A 17,366-nucleotide genomic window follows, 5' to 3' on the forward strand; every position below is an offset into this window, starting at 1 on the left:
GCCTCAGCCCAGCGTGGTCAGATGGTTTTTTGGGTCACAAGTTCAGCTGCAAGGCACACAACTGAGCAAACCACAGCACGGGGGTGCGCTGACAGCAAAACGAGCTGGGCTGTGGGCTGTGGGCTGTGGGCCCTGTGCCTTAGGCAATAATTTGGATTCTGTTTCATACATGCACACATTCTTCAGCTGTGCTTGCATTTCAAAGGGTTTCAGCCTTTGCTGAAATCACATCAAAGCCAGCTTGTCCATAAGAGGCCCTAATTTCATCACTAAACCAAACTGTGGTGCTTAGACTGCTGATAAATCTGTCCCTCAGCTACAGGTTGTTGCTGAGGACTCTGCTCTCCAAAAATCCCATCCACAGCGAGATCTTCCCACCTCCCAGGAGCATTACCTGCCCCAGCACCCTGCACACACTGTTCTGCTGATCCCTGCATTTGGTGGGTGTGGGCAATCCCATGTACCCCACACAGGCTGTCCTGCAGTCTCAGAGGAGGGGATGTTGCAGATGTTAACACTTATGGAGCGTGCTTTGGTGCTCAGGGATGAAGGGAGGCTGAGGTCAGAAGTGGAAATCACCTTTGTCCCCCACCTGAATGAGGGTGGGGTGGGTGGAGAGGGGTGCACTGGAAGGGATCCCCCCGGTGTGAATGCAGGAATTGTTGGGGCAGTGTGACACTGGGGTGGCAGGTCTGGAGGTGCACAGAGGGGCACAGCCCAGGTCTCGGTGCTAGACACTCCTGGGCTGTGGAAAACATTTATCTTCCTGAATAAATCTGGGAACTAAGCCCTCAGCTGTCAAAGAGCAGGTTCCCCACTCCACTGAACTGTCCCAAATACCAGCACGGAGCAGAGGATGGAGGGCTGGAATAGCTGACCTTTAAAGGTCCTTTCCAACCCAAACTGTTCCATGACTCAATGATTCTATGACCTTTTATCTTCCCTGCACACCCCTGTTGTAACCAGAGTCCCTCTCCCTGCGGGGTCACTGAGCTCCATCCCTTCACTTAAAGCAGGGTCCAGAAAAACTGGAGAGTGGCAGGAGGGAGCCTGGCAGGTGGGAGCATCCCTGGGGGCTGCAGAGTTTCCCTCTTTGCTGCAGGAAAAAAAGTGAAGAGGGTCTCCTTCTACTCCATCCCATCCAATACCCCAATCCTATCCTGTCCCATCCTCCCATCCCACCTCATTCCATTCCCATCCCATCCTGTCCTATCTCACCTGACCCCATCCTGTTTCACCCCACCCTTTATTCCATCCTGTTCCAACCCCAGCACCCCATTCCATCCCACACAATGCTATCCCACTCCTCAATCCCGTCCATCTCCCCCTATCTCATCCCACCCTCAATACCACCCCATCTCAAACCCACATCCCACCCCATCCCACCCCATCGTTCCATCCCCTCCCGTCCTCCCGGCGGTGCCGCGCCCCCACCCCGCTCCGCCCCGGGGAGGCGGCGGCAGCCCCGGGCGGAGCGCGGTTCTCTCCCGGCTCCGCTCGGCTCCTCCGCCGGCCCCGCTCGGCCCCGCTCGGCCCCGGCCCCCGCCCCGGAGTGGCTGCGGCGGGGCCAAGCCGCGCCCCGCTCCCGCGCTATAAAAGCGCGGTGCGCCCCGCAAAGCAGGTACCGGCGGGGCCGCTCCGCTCCTCCAGCCTCGGCGGGTCCAGGAGGAGGAGGAGGAGGGAGGGAGGAAGGGGGGGGCCGGGTGCTGTTTTCTCCCCCCCGCGCCTCCCCCGAACCCCGATGCGGCCGGCCTGAGCCCGCCGGGACGATGCTGCCGCTGCTGCCGCTGCTGCTGCTGGGCGCGCCGGGGCTGCGCCTGAGCGCGGGGACCCCCCCGGACCCCGACTCCGCGCTGGTCACCCCGCTGCGCCTGGACCCCGACATCAACGGGCCCGCTTATTTCAGGGGCGGCCCGGCCGAGCCCCCGCGCGGGGGGCAGGCGGTGGTGATCCAGCTCTCGGCTTTCGGGGAGGATTTCTACCTCCACCTCTCCCCCGACGCCCGGTTCATCGCGCCCGCCTTCGCCGCCCACTACCTGGGGGCGGCCGCCCGCCCGCTGCCCGCTCTCCGCCACTGCTTCTATTCGGGGGATGTCAACGCCGACCGCGAGTCCTTCGCCGCCCTCAGCCTTTGCGGGGGGCTCCGGGGGGCTTTCGGCTACCGGGGAGCCGAGTACCTGATCAGCCCGCTGCCGGGGGGCGCGGCCGGGGGGCTCCATCGCCTGCAGCGCCGCAGCCCCGGCCGCCCCGTCGGGGCCGGAGCGTCCCGCTGCGCCGTGGGCTCCGGGCTCACCCCCGGCGTGCTGCAGGCGCTCGACAAGTACCGGGGGCGTGCGGGGGGGAAAGGCGGTCGCGCCAAGCGCTTCGCCTCGGTCCCGCGCTACGTGGAGACCTTGGTGGTGGCCGACGAGTCGATGGTGAAGTTCCACGGGGATGACCTGCAGCACTACCTGCTCACCCTGATGGCCACGGCCGCCCGTCTCTACAAGCACCCCAGCATCCGTAACCCCATCCAGATCTCCGTGGTCAAGTTCCTCCTCATCGGGCAGGATGACAAGGGGCCCAAAGTCACCAGCAACGCCGCCCTCACCCTCCGCAACTTCTGCGCCTGGCAGAAGAAGTGGAACAAGGTCAGCGACAAGCACCCCGAGTACTGGGACACCGCCATCCTCTTCACCAAGCAGGTGGGTGCAGGGGGGGCCCGAGGAGCTGCTCCCCCCTGTCACAGAGCCCTGCCCTGGGCTGAGGTGTTCTGCCACCTGAGTACATGACGGGGGAGGTTGTGCCTGTGCCTGTCCCTCTTTCCCAGGGAACCTCCACTCTCAGATGCTGCGTGGGGCATGCAGAGGCATGGAGCAAGCAGACTTGGGCCAGTCCTTGCTGTCCCCTGGGCAAGTTTTGGCTAGCAGCCTGGAAAAATCCCTGCCATGGGGTGAATGAGGCCGGGAGGTGTCCAAAGGCAAGGTGCCCCACGGGCAGAAACCTGCTGCTCTATCTCCTGCCTCCATGCAGGAGCTTGGCAGCGAGTGCCTTGTGGCTCTGAGTGCACTCTGAAATGAGAGGTCTGAGCCCAAAAGAGGAGGAGCATGGTCCTGTTCCCCCTCCCCAGCTGGGAAGAGCTCACAGTGCCACCTGCCAAGAAAAAACCTCTCCCTGCTTCCTCTGACTCATGCATGAGGTTCTCCTGAGAACCTGGACCTCTCCTCAGCACTGGCTGCGCTGCATGGACCCGGTTCAGGGCTGGAAGTGAAGCACCAGAGATTGAGCCAGCACTACAGCCCTCGAGTGGGGGGGAGCAGAGAGCCACTGCCACCACTGCCGTGGGCTGGCTGCATCCCTGTGGTGGGAGAGAGGCTTGGAGCTGCCTTTGGCGTGGCTCCGTGGTGATGTGGCGTGTGGGATGAGCTCTGCATCCTCCCACCCCCACAAACTGGGTGACACTGAAGCTCCCACAGCCTCTCCCCATTGTTCCTCCCTCCCTGTAGTCCTGTCTCAGTGTGGACATCAGTCCAGTGCCCCTGATGGGATGGGAGGAGGATGAGCCCAGCTTGGAAGGGACACTCACGTCTTATCTTGGCTGCAGCAGGCTTTGGCAGAAAAGGCTCCTTGCATTTTCTCCTTCCACTATCCCTGCCCAGATGTTTTTGGATTAGGGACAGGTGAGGAACTCCCCTCAGCAAGCAGTGAGACCATTCCCAAAACATTTTTCCAGGTCAAGCACTTGTGGTGGGTGGGAAGCATATAGCATCCAGCTCAGTTCAGCTGTCCCCAGCCTGGGCTCAGCAAGGGCTGGAGCAGGGCTGAGCTGTGCAGGACGTGTAGGATCTTGTCCTGTGTGTCTTCTTGTCCTCCCCACCCCGGGCCAGCTGTAGATGCTCTGGGAGCACAGACAGGATGGAAGCCCAGGCTGCTGGAGCACTTGCAGAGGAGGACACTGCTGACACCTCTGCAGGGACGAGGCAGCTCCACCTCTGGTGGAAGCCCCGTGAGGTCACTGGAGCTGCACGTGGGACAGAGTCGGTCCCAGCGATTCAAAAGATGTGGATCACGTCTGGGCTGCATTTTTTACACATTGCTAAACCATCCATTCCTGAAATCCCAAAGCAAGCTCAATGCAAAGGCACACGGTCAGGGAGACATCTGCCTTCCTTGAGTGCATCCATCTGTGGTCCCCTGACATCCTGAAGCTTATCTTCCTGCCAAAAAGCTGTTACATAAGCCCCCGACTTAAATTTCACCTCCAGGCTGGTTGATAGGCAGTTTTCACTGTGGTGATGAGCTGCTGACGAATGGGGCTCTCTTTTACTGCTTGGATTTGCTCTCTTCCAACGCTGAATGATGGATTTGCCTTTGGGAAGCTCAGTCCTGATCAGCTGGTGGGTGCAGACTCCCTTCCTATCTGAACCACGGCTTGTTGGAGGGTCCTGCAGAGCATCCAGCCTCCAGCTGCCCTCCTGGAAATATCTCTGCACACCATGGCAAGGGCTTGTCCATCCTTCCCACCCCTCCTGGACCTTGGTGTCACACCGGCTGTGCATCTTTGCTTTGCTGTAAAACCAAAGGGAAGCTGCACGAAGGAAGATCTGGCTGCAGCCTAGCACATGGGGAAATTTGGAAGCCTCAGCTTTTTGGAGTTGCCTTGGATGCACACAGGAAGAGTGCTTATGACTCTGAGTAGGTGAATTAATGCACAAGGATCCCCCTGACTGACCTGTGGAACGTCTTGGGAAGTTCACAAGGGACAATGAAAAGCCTTGGGAGGTGCCATGTGGGAAGGTCAGGCTGGCAGGAGAGTGCTGATGCACTGAGCAGGTTGCCTGCAGCCCCTCAGGGAACCAAGGGTCCTCCCTGTACCTGTGCCAGCAGGGGGGATGCCAGTGACAGAGAGCAAAGGCAGAGCCGGCTCCTTGCCCGGTGCCTTCCCACCCTAAACCTCTTCCATTTCTCTGCTCCCCTCCTGAGCAGCCTCAATGCTGGCAAGGCTGAAGGAGGTGTTCAGGTGGGGGATCAGGACCTGTCATTAAGAGATGCTGCCTGGCATGCCCAGGCTGTCCTGAGGAGGCTGGGGTGAGGGAAAAGCCCCCAGAGAGCTGCTGGTGGTGAATCCCAGCGAGGCTCAGAGTGAGAAGTGGATCAGTGTGTCAGTGCAGGTGTTGGGCTGGGAGCCAAAGCTCGCTGTGCTGGCGAGGAAAGAACTCTTCAAAGAGCACTGAGAGCTCTTCAAAGAGCACTGAGCGGGGAGCTGTGAGCTGTGAGGCTGGGACATTCCTCCCCATGCCCCATCCTCACCCCCAAACCCCCAGTGCCGGTCAGAGCAGGGGCAGGGGCTCCTGGGCAAGCTGCACCCCTGGACTGGCTCAGGGTGATGATACCACTGGGTCTTGGTGGATTTTTGGGACTGGGACTCTGCCCCTGGGCTTGCCAGCACCATTAATCAACCTGTGCCCTGCAGTGGTGGCACTGCCAGTGTAAGGTGGGGCTGCCACCTCTTCTCCTGGGATCAGGGATGCAGCAGGGCCCTGGCTGGGCAGAAAAACTGCAAAGCAAAGCGCTTGAACTCACTTTATGATGGGGTTTTCCACCACCAGAGCAGACCCAGACGTTTCTTCACGTCACCTCTCTGGAGATCCTGGTCTTGCCTGTGCCTCCACACTCCTGGCCCCAGGTCTCCTGTTAAAGCCATCTCAGCCCTGGCTGGGGCTCTCTGAAGTCATCAGGACTGTGATTTACCCACGGCTGAACCTGCCTGCGCGGGAATGCCTGCAGCTTGGAAACCTTGCTGGAAATATTGGCAGAGCAGCTCCTGCAGGATTTTGAGCAACCCAGGCGCTTTGGCTGGGCGAGTGCTGAGCATGAATCACACTTATTTATAGCATGGGAGCGCCCAGCGAGTCCCTTACTTTTCTTTTCATGTGGAAAACAGCTCTGTGCCCGCTGCATGGCCTCCCTGGCAGCTCTGGGGCAGCACCGAGGGAGGGGAGGATGCTCCAGCCCTCCCAAACCCAAACCACACCCAGCAGGGGAAGGGAGCACCTGGGACAAGGTTACTGCCAGGCTGTAGTATTGGTGGGTCTTAAATGGACTTTTTTAGCATGAGCACCTTGGGAAGGGCAGATCTGCCCACTATGAGACCCTGCCCAGCCTCTCTCCTGGCAACATCAGGCTGTCTTCAGTTTGGGGGTGGAAGCGTGGGCTGGTTCCTCCTGGGCTGGCTCCTCCTGGGCTGGTTCCTCCTTTGATCAGCTGGGCTTGGTTGCTCCTTGAAGGATGGCTGCAGAGTGTCTTGGGCAGGCAGGAGCACCTTCTTTACCCTTGCAAACTTCTGGACCTGGTCCAGGACTTTCTTGTTCCTTGGAAGAAGCTGAGAAATGAGACTGAGAAGTGGCTCAGCCCTGAGTCCAAGGCCAGATGTGTTCCCATCCACCCACCTGGGTCTAGTCCTTGAGCTCACACTTAAGACCAAGGGAACCAGACTGGCTCGTCCGTGACAAAACCAGCTCCACCCTGGCCAGAGGAGCTGTTTGGGTAGGAAAAGCTGTTGCTGAAGGCTGGGCAGGATGCTGCTACACACATCCCTGGTGCTGGGGTTAGGTGCAAGCACACGTTTGCAGCCTGGGCTGGGTCAGGACTGAGGTTTCCTGCCTCTGTATCCCGGTGTGGTTCCCATCCCTTTGGGCTTCCTTCCCGTCAGGAGCTCCCTGTGGGGGGCCAGGAATGAGGTGGGAAAGGGGAACGGTGACACCTGTGCTGTCCCCAGGACTAACCCCTTCCCTCTGTGACTGGCAGGACCTGTGTGGTGCCACCACCTGTGACACGTTGGGGATGGCAGACGTGGGCACCATGTGTGACCCCAAGCGCAGCTGCTCCGTCATCGAGGACGACGGGCTGCCCTCGGCCTTCACCACCGCCCACGAGCTGGGTAAGGCTCCCAGCTCCCCTCTTCCTCTCAGCAGCACTTCCAGGGGCTGCCAGAGTTCAGAACAGCCCTGGTTTTGGCCTCTGGGAGATGAGACAATAGGTGGTACCTGGTGATAGGGAAACTCTGCCTTTGCCCCTGAGCCAGGTGGGAAAGGGCTGCTGAGGGAGCTGAAGGAGCTTTGCTCTCATGGTTGCTACCACAGCTGGGTTTCCAGGATTCAGGAGTCCTGAAATAACAGGCAGAGACCACACCTACCTCTGGGAGGGAGGAGACAGAGGGGCAAGTGCTGAAGTCACCTGTCACCTTTTCTTCACAATTTCCCTTGCCCTTCCTTTTCCATGTGCTTTCCATGTGCATGAGGCATCTGGGAGAGAGCTGGAATGTTTGCTGACTCTTCTGGGCTGTCCACATTGCTATCCTTGCAAGGGTTTGCCCCATTCCATGTCTCAGTCTCTGCTGAAAGAAGCTGGGGGGTTCCTGCTCTCGTGCTGTGCTGGGTTATTCATGCTGCCTCCCTCATCCCACCCCCAGGCCACGTGTTCAACATGCCCCACGACAACGTGAAGGCCTGTGAGGAGGTCTTTGGCCGGCTGAAGACCAACCACATGATGTCCCCCACCCTCATCCAGATCGACCGTGCCAACCCCTGGTCAGCCTGCAGCGCTGCCATCATCACTGACTTCCTGGACAGTGGCCATGGTGAGCCCTGCTGTGCCCCTCATCCCCTGCCCGTGTCCCTGTCCCCTAGGAACAGGGCCCAGCCCTGCAGCTGCTTACTGGGAAAAGATGGTTGGCTGGAAAGCTCTTCCTCTCCTGGCTCTGTAAACAAATTTGGAAGGAAATGGGAGGTTTCTGTAGCGTCCAGACCTCCTGGGTGTCCCCAGCAGTGACATCTGCACTCAGGCTGCTGGCACAGCTCCAAGGCATCACCAGGAGGTGGAATCATCTGCATCTGGGATACAGCCAAGATGAAGGGCATCCCTGGGGTAGCTGTGGCCCAATCTCTCCTTCATCTCCCTGCAGCAGTGCTTTCCCTCCCCACTCTGGTCCCGACAACCCCCAAGACCTGACAGACCCCCTCTCCCACTCCTGCAGGGGACTGTCTGCTGGACCAGCCCGCCAAACCCATCCCTCTGCCCGAGGACCTGCCGGGGACGAGCTACAGCCTGAACCAGCAGTGCGAGCTGGCCTTCGGGGTGGGCTCCAAGCCCTGCCCCTACATGCAGTACTGTGCCAAGCTGTGGTGCACGGGCAAGGCCCGTGGGCAGATCGTGTGCCAGACCCGGCACTTCCCCTGGGCCGACGGCACCGCCTGCGGCGACGGGCGCTTCTGCCTCAAGGGAGCCTGCGTGGAGAGGCACAACGTCAGCAAGTACAGGGTGAGTGCCTCTGCTGGGAACCCAAGACCAGGTCACTCAGGGAGTGCAGGGTGAGTGCCTCTGCTGGGAACCCAAGACCAGGTCACTCAGGGAGTGCAGGGTGAGTGCCTCTGCTGGGAACCCAAAACCAGGTCATTCAGGGAGTGCAGGGTGAGTGCCTGTGCTGGGAACCCAAAACCACCCCACTCGGTGAGTACAGGGTGAATACCTGTGCTGGGAATGCAAAAACAGGTCACTCAGCAAGTACAGGATGGGTACCTGTGCTGGGAACCCAAAACACCCCACTCAGTGAGTGCAGGGTGAGTGCCTCTGCTGGGAGCCCAAAACCAGGTCACTCAGGAAGTACAGGATGGGTCCCTGTGCTGGGAGACCCAACAACACCCCATAGGGTCACTCAGTGAGTACAGGATGGGTGACTGTACTGGGAGCCCCAAAAACATCCCACAGGGTCACTCTGAGCAGATGCTGGCAGGGGTATCACCCCAGTCTCCTGATGGTGGAGACCCAGCATGGGGACACTGATGTGGAAACTGAGATACCCTTGGGTATCATGCATTTCTCAAGGAGTGAGGCTGCTGCTCTGCTCCAGCCAGCCCTGGGCAAGTTTCACAGAATTTGCTGTTTTGAAAGGGACCCACAAGGATCATTGAGTCCAACTACTGGCCCTGCTCAGGACCATTCCCAAGAGCCACACCACACACCTGAGAGGATTGTCCAAATGCTTCTTGAGCTCTGTCAGGCTTGGGGCTGTGACTACTTTCCTGGGAGCCTGTTCAGTGCCCCAGCACCCTCTGAGGAAAGAACCTTTTCCTGATATCCAACCTGAGCCTCCCCTGACACAACTTCAGACCACTCCCTTGGGTCCTCTCACTGGTCAGCACAGAGAAGAAATCAACATCCACCCCTCGGATCCCCTCACCAGGAAGGTGACCTTATTGCTCTCTACACCTTCCTGAAGGAGGTTGTACACAGGTGGGGATTGGTCTCTTCCACTGGGCAGCACTGACAGAACCAGGGGACACAGTCTCAAGCTACGGCAGGGAAGGTACAGGTTGGATATTAGGAAAAAATTTTTCACCAAAAGAATAATAAAGTACTGGAATGCCCTTCCCAGGGAGGTGGTGGAATCACCGTCTCTGGATGTGTTTAAAAAAGACTGGACATGGCCCTTAGTGCTATAGTCTAGCTGAGGTGTTAGGGCACAGGTTGGACTTCATGATCTTAGAGGTCTCTTCCAACCTCATTATTCTGTGATTCTGTTTGTGGGCGGTTGGAGGTTTTCCTTGTGCAGGGATGGCTCCAAGTGTGGGGATGATGGGTGTGCAGTGGTTGGAGGTTTTCCTTGTGCAGGGATGGTTCCAAGTGTGGGGATGATGGGTGTGCAGCAGTTGGAGGTTTTCCTTGTGCAGGGATGGCTCCAAGTGTGGGGATGATGGGTGTGCAGTGGTTGGAGGTTTTCCTTGTGCAGGGATGGCTCCAAGTGTGGGGATGATGGGTGTGCAGCAGTTGGAGGTTTTCCTTGTGCAGGGGTGGTTCCAAGTGTGGGGATGATGGGTGTGCAGCAGTTGGAGGTTTTCCTTGTGCAGGGGTGGTTCCAAGTGTGGGGATGATGGGTGTGCAGTGGTTGGAGGTTTTCCTTGTGCAGGGATGGCTCCAAGTGTGGGGATGATGGGTGTGCAGTGGTTGGAGGTTTTCCTTGTGCAGGGATGGCTCCAAGTGTGGGGATGATGGGTGTGCAGTGGTTGGAGGTTTTCCTTGTGCAGGGGTGGCTCCAAGTGTGGGGATGATGGGTGTGCAGCAGTTGGAGGTTTTCCTTGTGCAGGGATGGCTCCAAGTGTGGGGATGATGGGTGTGCAGCAGTTGGAGGTTTTCCTTGTGCAGGGGTGGTTCCAAGTGTGGGGATGATGGGTGTGCAGCAGTTGGAGGTTTTCCTTGTGCAGGGATGGCTCCAAGTGTGGGGATGATGGGTGTGCAGTGGTTGGAGGTTTTCCTTGTGCAGGGGTGGCTCCAAGTGTGGGGATGATGGGTGTGCAGCAGTTGGAGGTTTTCCTTGTGCAGGGATGGCTCCAAGTGTGGGGATGATGGGTGTGCAGCAGTTGGAGGTTTTCCTTGTGCAGGGATGGCTCCAAGTGTGGGGATGATGGGTGTGCAGCAGTTGGAGGTTTTCCTTGTGCAGGGATGGTTCCAAGTGTGGGGATGATGGGTGTGCAGCAGTTGGAGGTTTTCCTTGTGCAGGGATGGCTCCAAGTGTGGGGATGATGGGTGTGCAGCAGTTGGAGGTTTTCCTTGTGCAGGGGTGGTTCCAAGAGTGGGGATGATGGGCGTGCAGTGGTTGGAGGTTTTCCTTGTGCAGGGGTGGTTCCAAGAGTGGGGATGATGGGCGTGCAGCCCTTCAGGCTGTCCCTCCCTGCAGGTGGATGGCGGCTGGGCCAGGTGGGCGCCGTACGGGCCGTGCTCGCGGAGCTGTGGCGGCGGGGTGCAGCTGGCCAGGCGGGAATGCAGCGACCCCGTGCCGGCCAACGGCGGCTCCTACTGCGAGGGCGTCCGCGTCAAGTACCGCTCCTGCAACCTGGAGCCCTGCGCTGCTGCAGGTAAGGGCTGGGGCTCGGCTCGGCCTGTGACAACCCCAGAAAACTAAAGCTGGAGGTGCAGGCTGGTGCTCAACACCACCTCCCTATTATTTTCAGTGCCAGGGAAGAGCTTCCGTGAGGAGCAGTGTGAGGCTTTCAATGGCTACAGTCACAGCACGAACCGCCTGACTGCCTCTGTCTCCTGGGTTCCCAAATACTCCGGTGTCTCGCCCCGGGACAAGTGCAAGCTCATCTGCCGGGCCAACGGCACCGGCTACTTCTATGTGCTGGCACCCAAGGTTGGTGAGAGACCCCCAGGGTCAGTGCCTGGACTGTGGGATGGCTCCAGTGCCCCTGGAGATGAATAGACTTTCCTTGTCTGGTGGGTGGATGGTTTTAGGTGAGGTGCCCACAGTGTGGTATGAATCAGCTTGGCGCTGGAGCTGGTCCATGGAGGGTTTTCCTCTGGAAGATGTCATTTTTACCTGTAATAAAGGTGCCTCTGACATATTCCTGTGGTCCTGGGATAAAGGATGATAGTGTGGGTACTGTGGAAGCAACAGGCAGGGCAGGGTGGACATCCAGACACAGGACTGAGTGGGATGGTGTTAGCAGTGTCCCCTGTGCAGCTTGTTCCCTGTAATGGAAAGGACAGGAAATTCTGTGGATGGGAGAAAAGGGACGCAGTCCCATCTGTCTCTTCTCAGAGACCCCAAAATCCTGCCTGCAAAGCAGAACATGAGCAAAGAGCGACATGGTGCCTGCTGGCATCTCCTCAGGACCTGTCAGATGGATTGGGGAGGGATGGACACCGCTGGGAGGCCTTGGGAGGTGAGAGAGGGAAATGGAGCAGCTTGTTTTTCTCACCTGGTTTAGGTTGTGGATGGCACCCCTTGCTCCCCGGACTCCACTTCGGTCTGTGTCCAGGGCAAATGCATCAAGGCAGGCTGTGATGGGAAGCTGGGCTCCAAGAAGAAGTTTGACAAATGCAGTGTCTGTGGAGGAGACAACAAGAGCTGCAAGAAGGTGTCAGGCTTGTTCACCAAACCCATGTGAGTGTTTGGTTACCACGTGTGCTTCCCCTACTCCCAGCTGTGTGTTTTGGTGTGGGGGATGCAGGAAGGTTGTGGAGATGGTGTAGGATAAATCCATCCTGAGCCAAATCTGCTGGTGCTCATGCACATCACTGGCCAGCCTCCTGAGCTGGCTCTGAAGGAGCTGCAGGACACATTTAATGTCCTGTTGACTTCTGCTGATGGAGTGCTGTTGAGCCAGAGGGGCTGAAGCATCTTCCTGTAACCGGGTGACATCAGCCTAGACAAAACTCAATGCAGCGAGGAAATTCACACTGATCCTCACAGGAAGAAGACAAACGTAGGGGTGGGAGGATCTCAGGGCTGAAGTAATGCACCATGCACCATGTCACAGATAGGATCTGATTGGCATTTCCCAAATGTTCTGTCTTCAGAGACATTTTTGGCAGTTGTATCATTACTAATACTTTTATCTTTACATGGTGGTTTCCCTCTCTGGGAAGCATTTTTCACAACAGAAGATTTCTATCTATATCATCTTTGGAATAACATTGATTTGCATAGCGTTTTCTTTTTCCTGCATCTTGGGCAAAGGTTTGGCGCTTTCTCACTTTTCGCTGGTTCTGGACAGTTTATTTTTCCTTGTGTCCGTATCTTGTGCATCTGAAGCGTGGTCTGTGCACTGTGTCCCGTGCCTGATGTCCTGCCCTGCCCGCTCTTCTCTTTCAGGCACGGCTACAACTTCGTGGTGGTCATCCCCGCGGGCGCCTCCAACATCGACATCCGCCAGCGGGGCTACAAAGGCCTCGTCAGCGACGACAACTACCTGGCGCTGAAGAACGCGCAGGGCAAGTACCTGCTGAACGGCCACTTCATCGTCTCGGCCGTCGAGAGGGACCTGATGGTCAAGGGCAGCGTCCTGCGCTACAGCGGCACCGGCACGGCCGTCGAGAGCCTCCAGGCCTTCAAGCCCATCCAGGAGCCCCTGACTCTGGAGGTGCTCTCCGTGGGAAAGATGACCCCTCCCCGGGTGCGCTACTCCTTCTACCTCCCCAAGGAGAGCAAGGAGGACAAGTCCTCCTACAAGAAGGAGGGCAAGACCCCGCCGGACCTCAACAACAGCGTCCTCAGCCTGTCCAACCGCCTGGACGGCGGGAGGCCGAGCTACAAGCGGCCCTCGTACAAGTGGGCGGTGGGCGGCTGGGAGGCGTGCTCCGTCACCTGCGGCGATGGCTTGCAGAAGCGCTCGGTGGCTTGCCGCGACTCCTACGGCCAGCCGGCCGCCGAGTGCGACGCGGCGCAGCGCCCCGCCGACGTCCGGCTCTGCGGGGAGCCCTGCCCGGCCTGGGAAGCTGGACCCTGGTCTTCCTGCTCCAAGAGCTGCGGTCGGGGTTTCAAGAGACGGGCGTTGAAGTGCGTGGTGCCCACCGGGCGCCTGCTGCCCCGGGAGAGTTGCAATTTTCGGAGGAAGCCGCAGGAGCTGGATTTCTGCACCTTGAGGCCGTGCTGAGCAGGTCAAGGGGTGCCTGCGAGGAAGGGCATGGTGTTCCTATGGCTGCGTGCCAGAGGTTGGGAGTGGGGGAGATGTCCATAGCACATAGCAAAAGGGGGAAAAATAAGAAAAAAAATGGGAACAAAAAGGGACCTGGGTGTGGGGACAGCCCCATGCACCTGGGAGAGAGGGCTTTTACCAACCAGGTCGCTTGGAGACAGAGCGAGAATGAACATCTACCTCGAAGCCACTGAACGACACGGAAACCACCGGTGGAGCCTGGGAACTGGGGGGACAGATGGAAGCGAGGAGGATCATCCCTGCCTGTGATGGATCTGTGGTACAGGCAGGGAGATGCCCCTAAATTGCACAGATGAAGCCTCCCCCCACCTTGCCAGGACCAACCCTACCTCCCTTCTCCCTGGACTCCCCCAACACTCATGCTAAACGGGACCAAAAGGATTTACCAATGCAACGACCACCGGTGCGATGAGGCACTGGGACTGATGCCTCCAGGGCTTGCTGGTGGGGACTTTGTTGTCCCAGCAGCATCCCTGGGCCAGGCTGGAAGGTGGTGGCTTTATTTTCATTCTCTCCTCGTGTTTATGACCTGACCAGTGTAAATTTTATGGTGCTTAACTCTGTATTTTTCTAACCTCCTTCCTCCCCTCCTGATGGATGTAAACCTTGCATTACAGGGCTGGTGTTATTCCCAGGGGATCTCACCAGCCTGAGGTTTCCTATGGTGCTTTGGGATGGGGCTGTGTGAACATCTGGATGCTCCTTCACACCCTGGTCCACCTGAAGCTTTCCAGGGCTAAAAGGGATCATAATGGACCTGAGGTTTGAGCTGTCATTCCAAAAAAGCAGCAAGCAGCTGTGCTGTAGTTCCACAGGGTCAGACACAGCCCCCCCAGCCACTGAGACTTTGCTTCGCTCTGGAAATGGTGCTCAATGCTCAATGGGACCAGTTTGTCCTGCCCAGACTTCCCATAGACTCCAGCCTTTAACTAGACTGGGGTATTTTTCCTCTGTGTAAAGCCTCCCTGAGATATCCTGAGCTTTATCAGAGCTGGGGTCACATCCCTGGCATCCTTTTGGAGCTGAGGGAGAGGGAGATCAATTTGGGTCTTTGGCTTTCCTGAGGGAAAAGGGGCTCAGCAGGGTTCAGGCATGCAGGGAGAGAGGGACTGTCAACCCTCTTGCTGCTGCAAAGCATCTACAACCATTTTCCCCCTCCACTTATTCTGGGCTTGTTCTGTGCCTCTGGGGTTATTCTGCACCTCTGACAGTTTTGTAGCATCGTGCTCACTGTGGTCAGAGGCTGTTTTACCTCTCCCAAACCCCATTTATCATTGAGGTCTCTTGCTCAGATCAAATCATCAAGGCACCGTTGAATTTTTTGCTTTGTCACTGATGCAGGTGCCTCTTAATCAACGAGCTGTGACTGTAAACAAGCAAAAGCTTCTGGGTCAAGCTGTGCAGTTACTGGGATCAGCAGAAAGGTATTATAGGGATAAGACACAGATTTTGGGTAGGCAGAAGATGCCATCTCAGCAAATAAAGGCTTGGAGCCTGCCATGCTTGTTGGAGGTCCAACAAGGAAACTCCGTTGCCCCTTGGGTGGCTCCAGAAGGTCTCCAGCTGTGGGCAAGGTGAGAATGACAAGAAATGGGACAGGTGGCACGAGAGTTCCTTTCTTAGGTCTCTGCAGCAGCTCACAAACTCCTTGTGACAATGTTTGTGGGCTGATCCTCCCTGGGGATCCTCCTAGAGGATCCTTCTAATGCCTCTTTCAACACAATCATGTTTTAGGTCTCCACACTGCTCCACAGAGCCAGGAGCAGATGTTGTGGTTGCTCTGCACAGCAGGGAACGGGAGTTAATGTTCCTAGGAAATCCCTTCCAGGTCTGCATTCCCATGAACACACCACCCATTTCCTGAGGGTTTTCCTGCATATCTGAGCCCGCTGCGCTTCCCTCTGGGGACAGAGCTCCAAGGAGCTGCCCTTTGGTGTCCTGCCGTCCCACAGCTGGTTTCTAAGCCACCGAGAAATCGTCAGCCTGGTTGCTGAGGAGGTGAGGGGTTCCTCGTGTGTGGTTCTTCTGCTGAGGGTGCAGCAGGAGGACGGAGATGCCGACGGTTCTGGCTGCTTTGTGTATACCATGTATACTGAACATCGATCTCTGCTGTTTGTGCGTCAGTAGCAAACCTGAAATAAATCTGTATTTAAAGTTACCCCTGGGGGGACACGGTCCTGCAAGGGTTGTTTTGTTGGTGGCTGCAGGGTGTTCTTTGTGTTATTGTGAGCCTGACCCCTGAGTGTCAGCTCATCACCTAAAGAGCAAAACTGGTGCCTTTTTGGGCCTTCCTGAAAACAGAGACAAAATTAGGAGAATAAAAAGCAGATCTATTTACTGAAGGGCCTTCAGGTACATTTAGGGCAGAGAAAGACCCCCCCAGGGGCTGCACCCAAAAATGGACTCAAGGGTTTCACACTTTTATAAGTTTGGTCCATTTGGGGGTGAATCTGCCAATTCCAGCTCCAGCTAATGAAGGCATTGACCCCAAGTTTGCTCCCCCAACTCCCTTTTGTTTCCATCTCTGGGGCCTGAGGCAGTGAGGTGTCCTTGACTGCCAGGCCTGGAGAGGAATTGTTGTGTCTGCCCAAATGGGGAAGCAGCAGCTCCCACTGTGTGTGGGGTTTGGAGTTCTGCACTAAAGAACTGCAGGTTACAAATAGATGGAAAATAGAAAAGTTTTAGTTATACACTGCAGAACTGCAGGATTACAATTTCATAATTGTTCCTTTCCCTTCTGCTTCTTTCTCACACCTTCAGTGCCACCTTTATGGGGGATTTGTGTCATTGCTGAGGCTTTGTGGGCTTTGCTTTCCAGAGGGAAAGGGATGCTGAGCACCTTTTCTAACCCAACAGCCAAGCCCTCAAGCATCATTTTCCATCTCATGGATCCCTGAATCATATGAAAAATAGAAAAGCTCAAATCCTAAGGCATCAAAGCCAACCCCTTTATAAGCCCAAGAGGTTATTTCTGATTTGGTTCTGCTACAGAATTGTTTATAGGTAAAAAGGAGCCCTGAAGGAGCCCTGGGGTGAATCAGTTCCTGTGAGCCCCAGGAAAACTGGGGATGCTCATAGAAGGAGCCTGGTTTTCCTGAGGCTTGACTCAGGATGTTCTTCTGTCAGGGTGACAGGAATACAGAGTTAAAATGATTGATGGAAACTGGATCAGCACTCACATCCTGGAACAGCCCTGTCTGTGTGCTCCTCCTAAAATTCTCAGCACACCCTCCCTGAGTCAGAGCCCTCTCTCTGCCCTGTTGCACTGGGGCCAATGCTGAGATAAAGCCCTTCCTGCTCCTGGGCTGTGTCACTCAGGGATGCCTGATGTCACCCCCCAGCTCTCAGCAGGTTGCCTGGGATTTTATTTTCCCTCAGCAAACACAGTTTACTCCCCTATGATGTTGTAATGATTTGGCAAATGTCACGTGGTTTACTGGGGGAAAGCTCAGTTTGCTTTCCATCATCACAGAATCCCAGAACAGTCAGTGCTGGAAGGAGCCATGAAGATCATCTTCCATCCCTTCTGCCACAAACAGGGACCCTCCACTATCCCAGGTTGCTCCAAGCCCTGTCCAGCCTGGCCTTCAACACTTCCAGGGATGGGGCAGCCACAGCAGCTCTGTGCCAGGGCCTGCCCACCCTCACAGGGAAGAATTTCTCCCTAATGTTTAATCCCAAAGAAACAGACAGAGCTGAGAACCTTCCCCCTCAGCAGCTCCTACAGGGAGCCTCCCCTCACAATAAAGTTCACTTCCACCCCAAATACATCCCACACTGCAAAGGCAACAGCTGAAAGTGGCTTTATTGGGAGCAAGGAGGGAGATTCCCTCCTGTTACAGCCATAACTTGGGCCTCAAGTATCTGCTCAGGAGCAGAAAATTCAGTTAA

The 17,366-nt window shown here is 56.8% G+C and overlaps 1 protein-coding gene across 1 annotated transcript; it reads left to right on the top strand.

The window, feature by feature from the left end:
• The first annotated feature begins 1,637 nt into the window (after positions 1 to 1,637).
• On the top strand, positions 1,638 to 15,633 carry ADAMTS15 (ADAM metallopeptidase with thrombospondin type 1 motif 15). The gene is made up of 8 exons (XM_059867135.1): positions 1,638 to 2,684; positions 6,787 to 6,919; positions 7,451 to 7,618; positions 8,015 to 8,298; positions 10,712 to 10,889; positions 10,986 to 11,167; positions 11,745 to 11,920; positions 12,632 to 15,633. The coding sequence occupies exons 1-8, from the start codon at positions 1,770 to 1,772 to the stop codon at positions 13,410 to 13,412; spliced, it is 2,817 nt and encodes a 938-aa protein (XP_059723118.1). The 5' UTR covers positions 1,638 to 1,769; the 3' UTR covers positions 13,413 to 15,633.
• The last annotated feature ends 1,733 nt before the right edge of the window (positions 15,634 to 17,366 follow it).

This window comes from Haemorhous mexicanus, chromosome 24 (genome assembly GCF_027477595.1).
Source record: "Haemorhous mexicanus isolate bHaeMex1 chromosome 24, bHaeMex1.pri, whole genome shotgun sequence".
NCBI lineage: Eukaryota > Metazoa > Chordata > Aves > Passeriformes > Fringillidae > Haemorhous > Haemorhous mexicanus.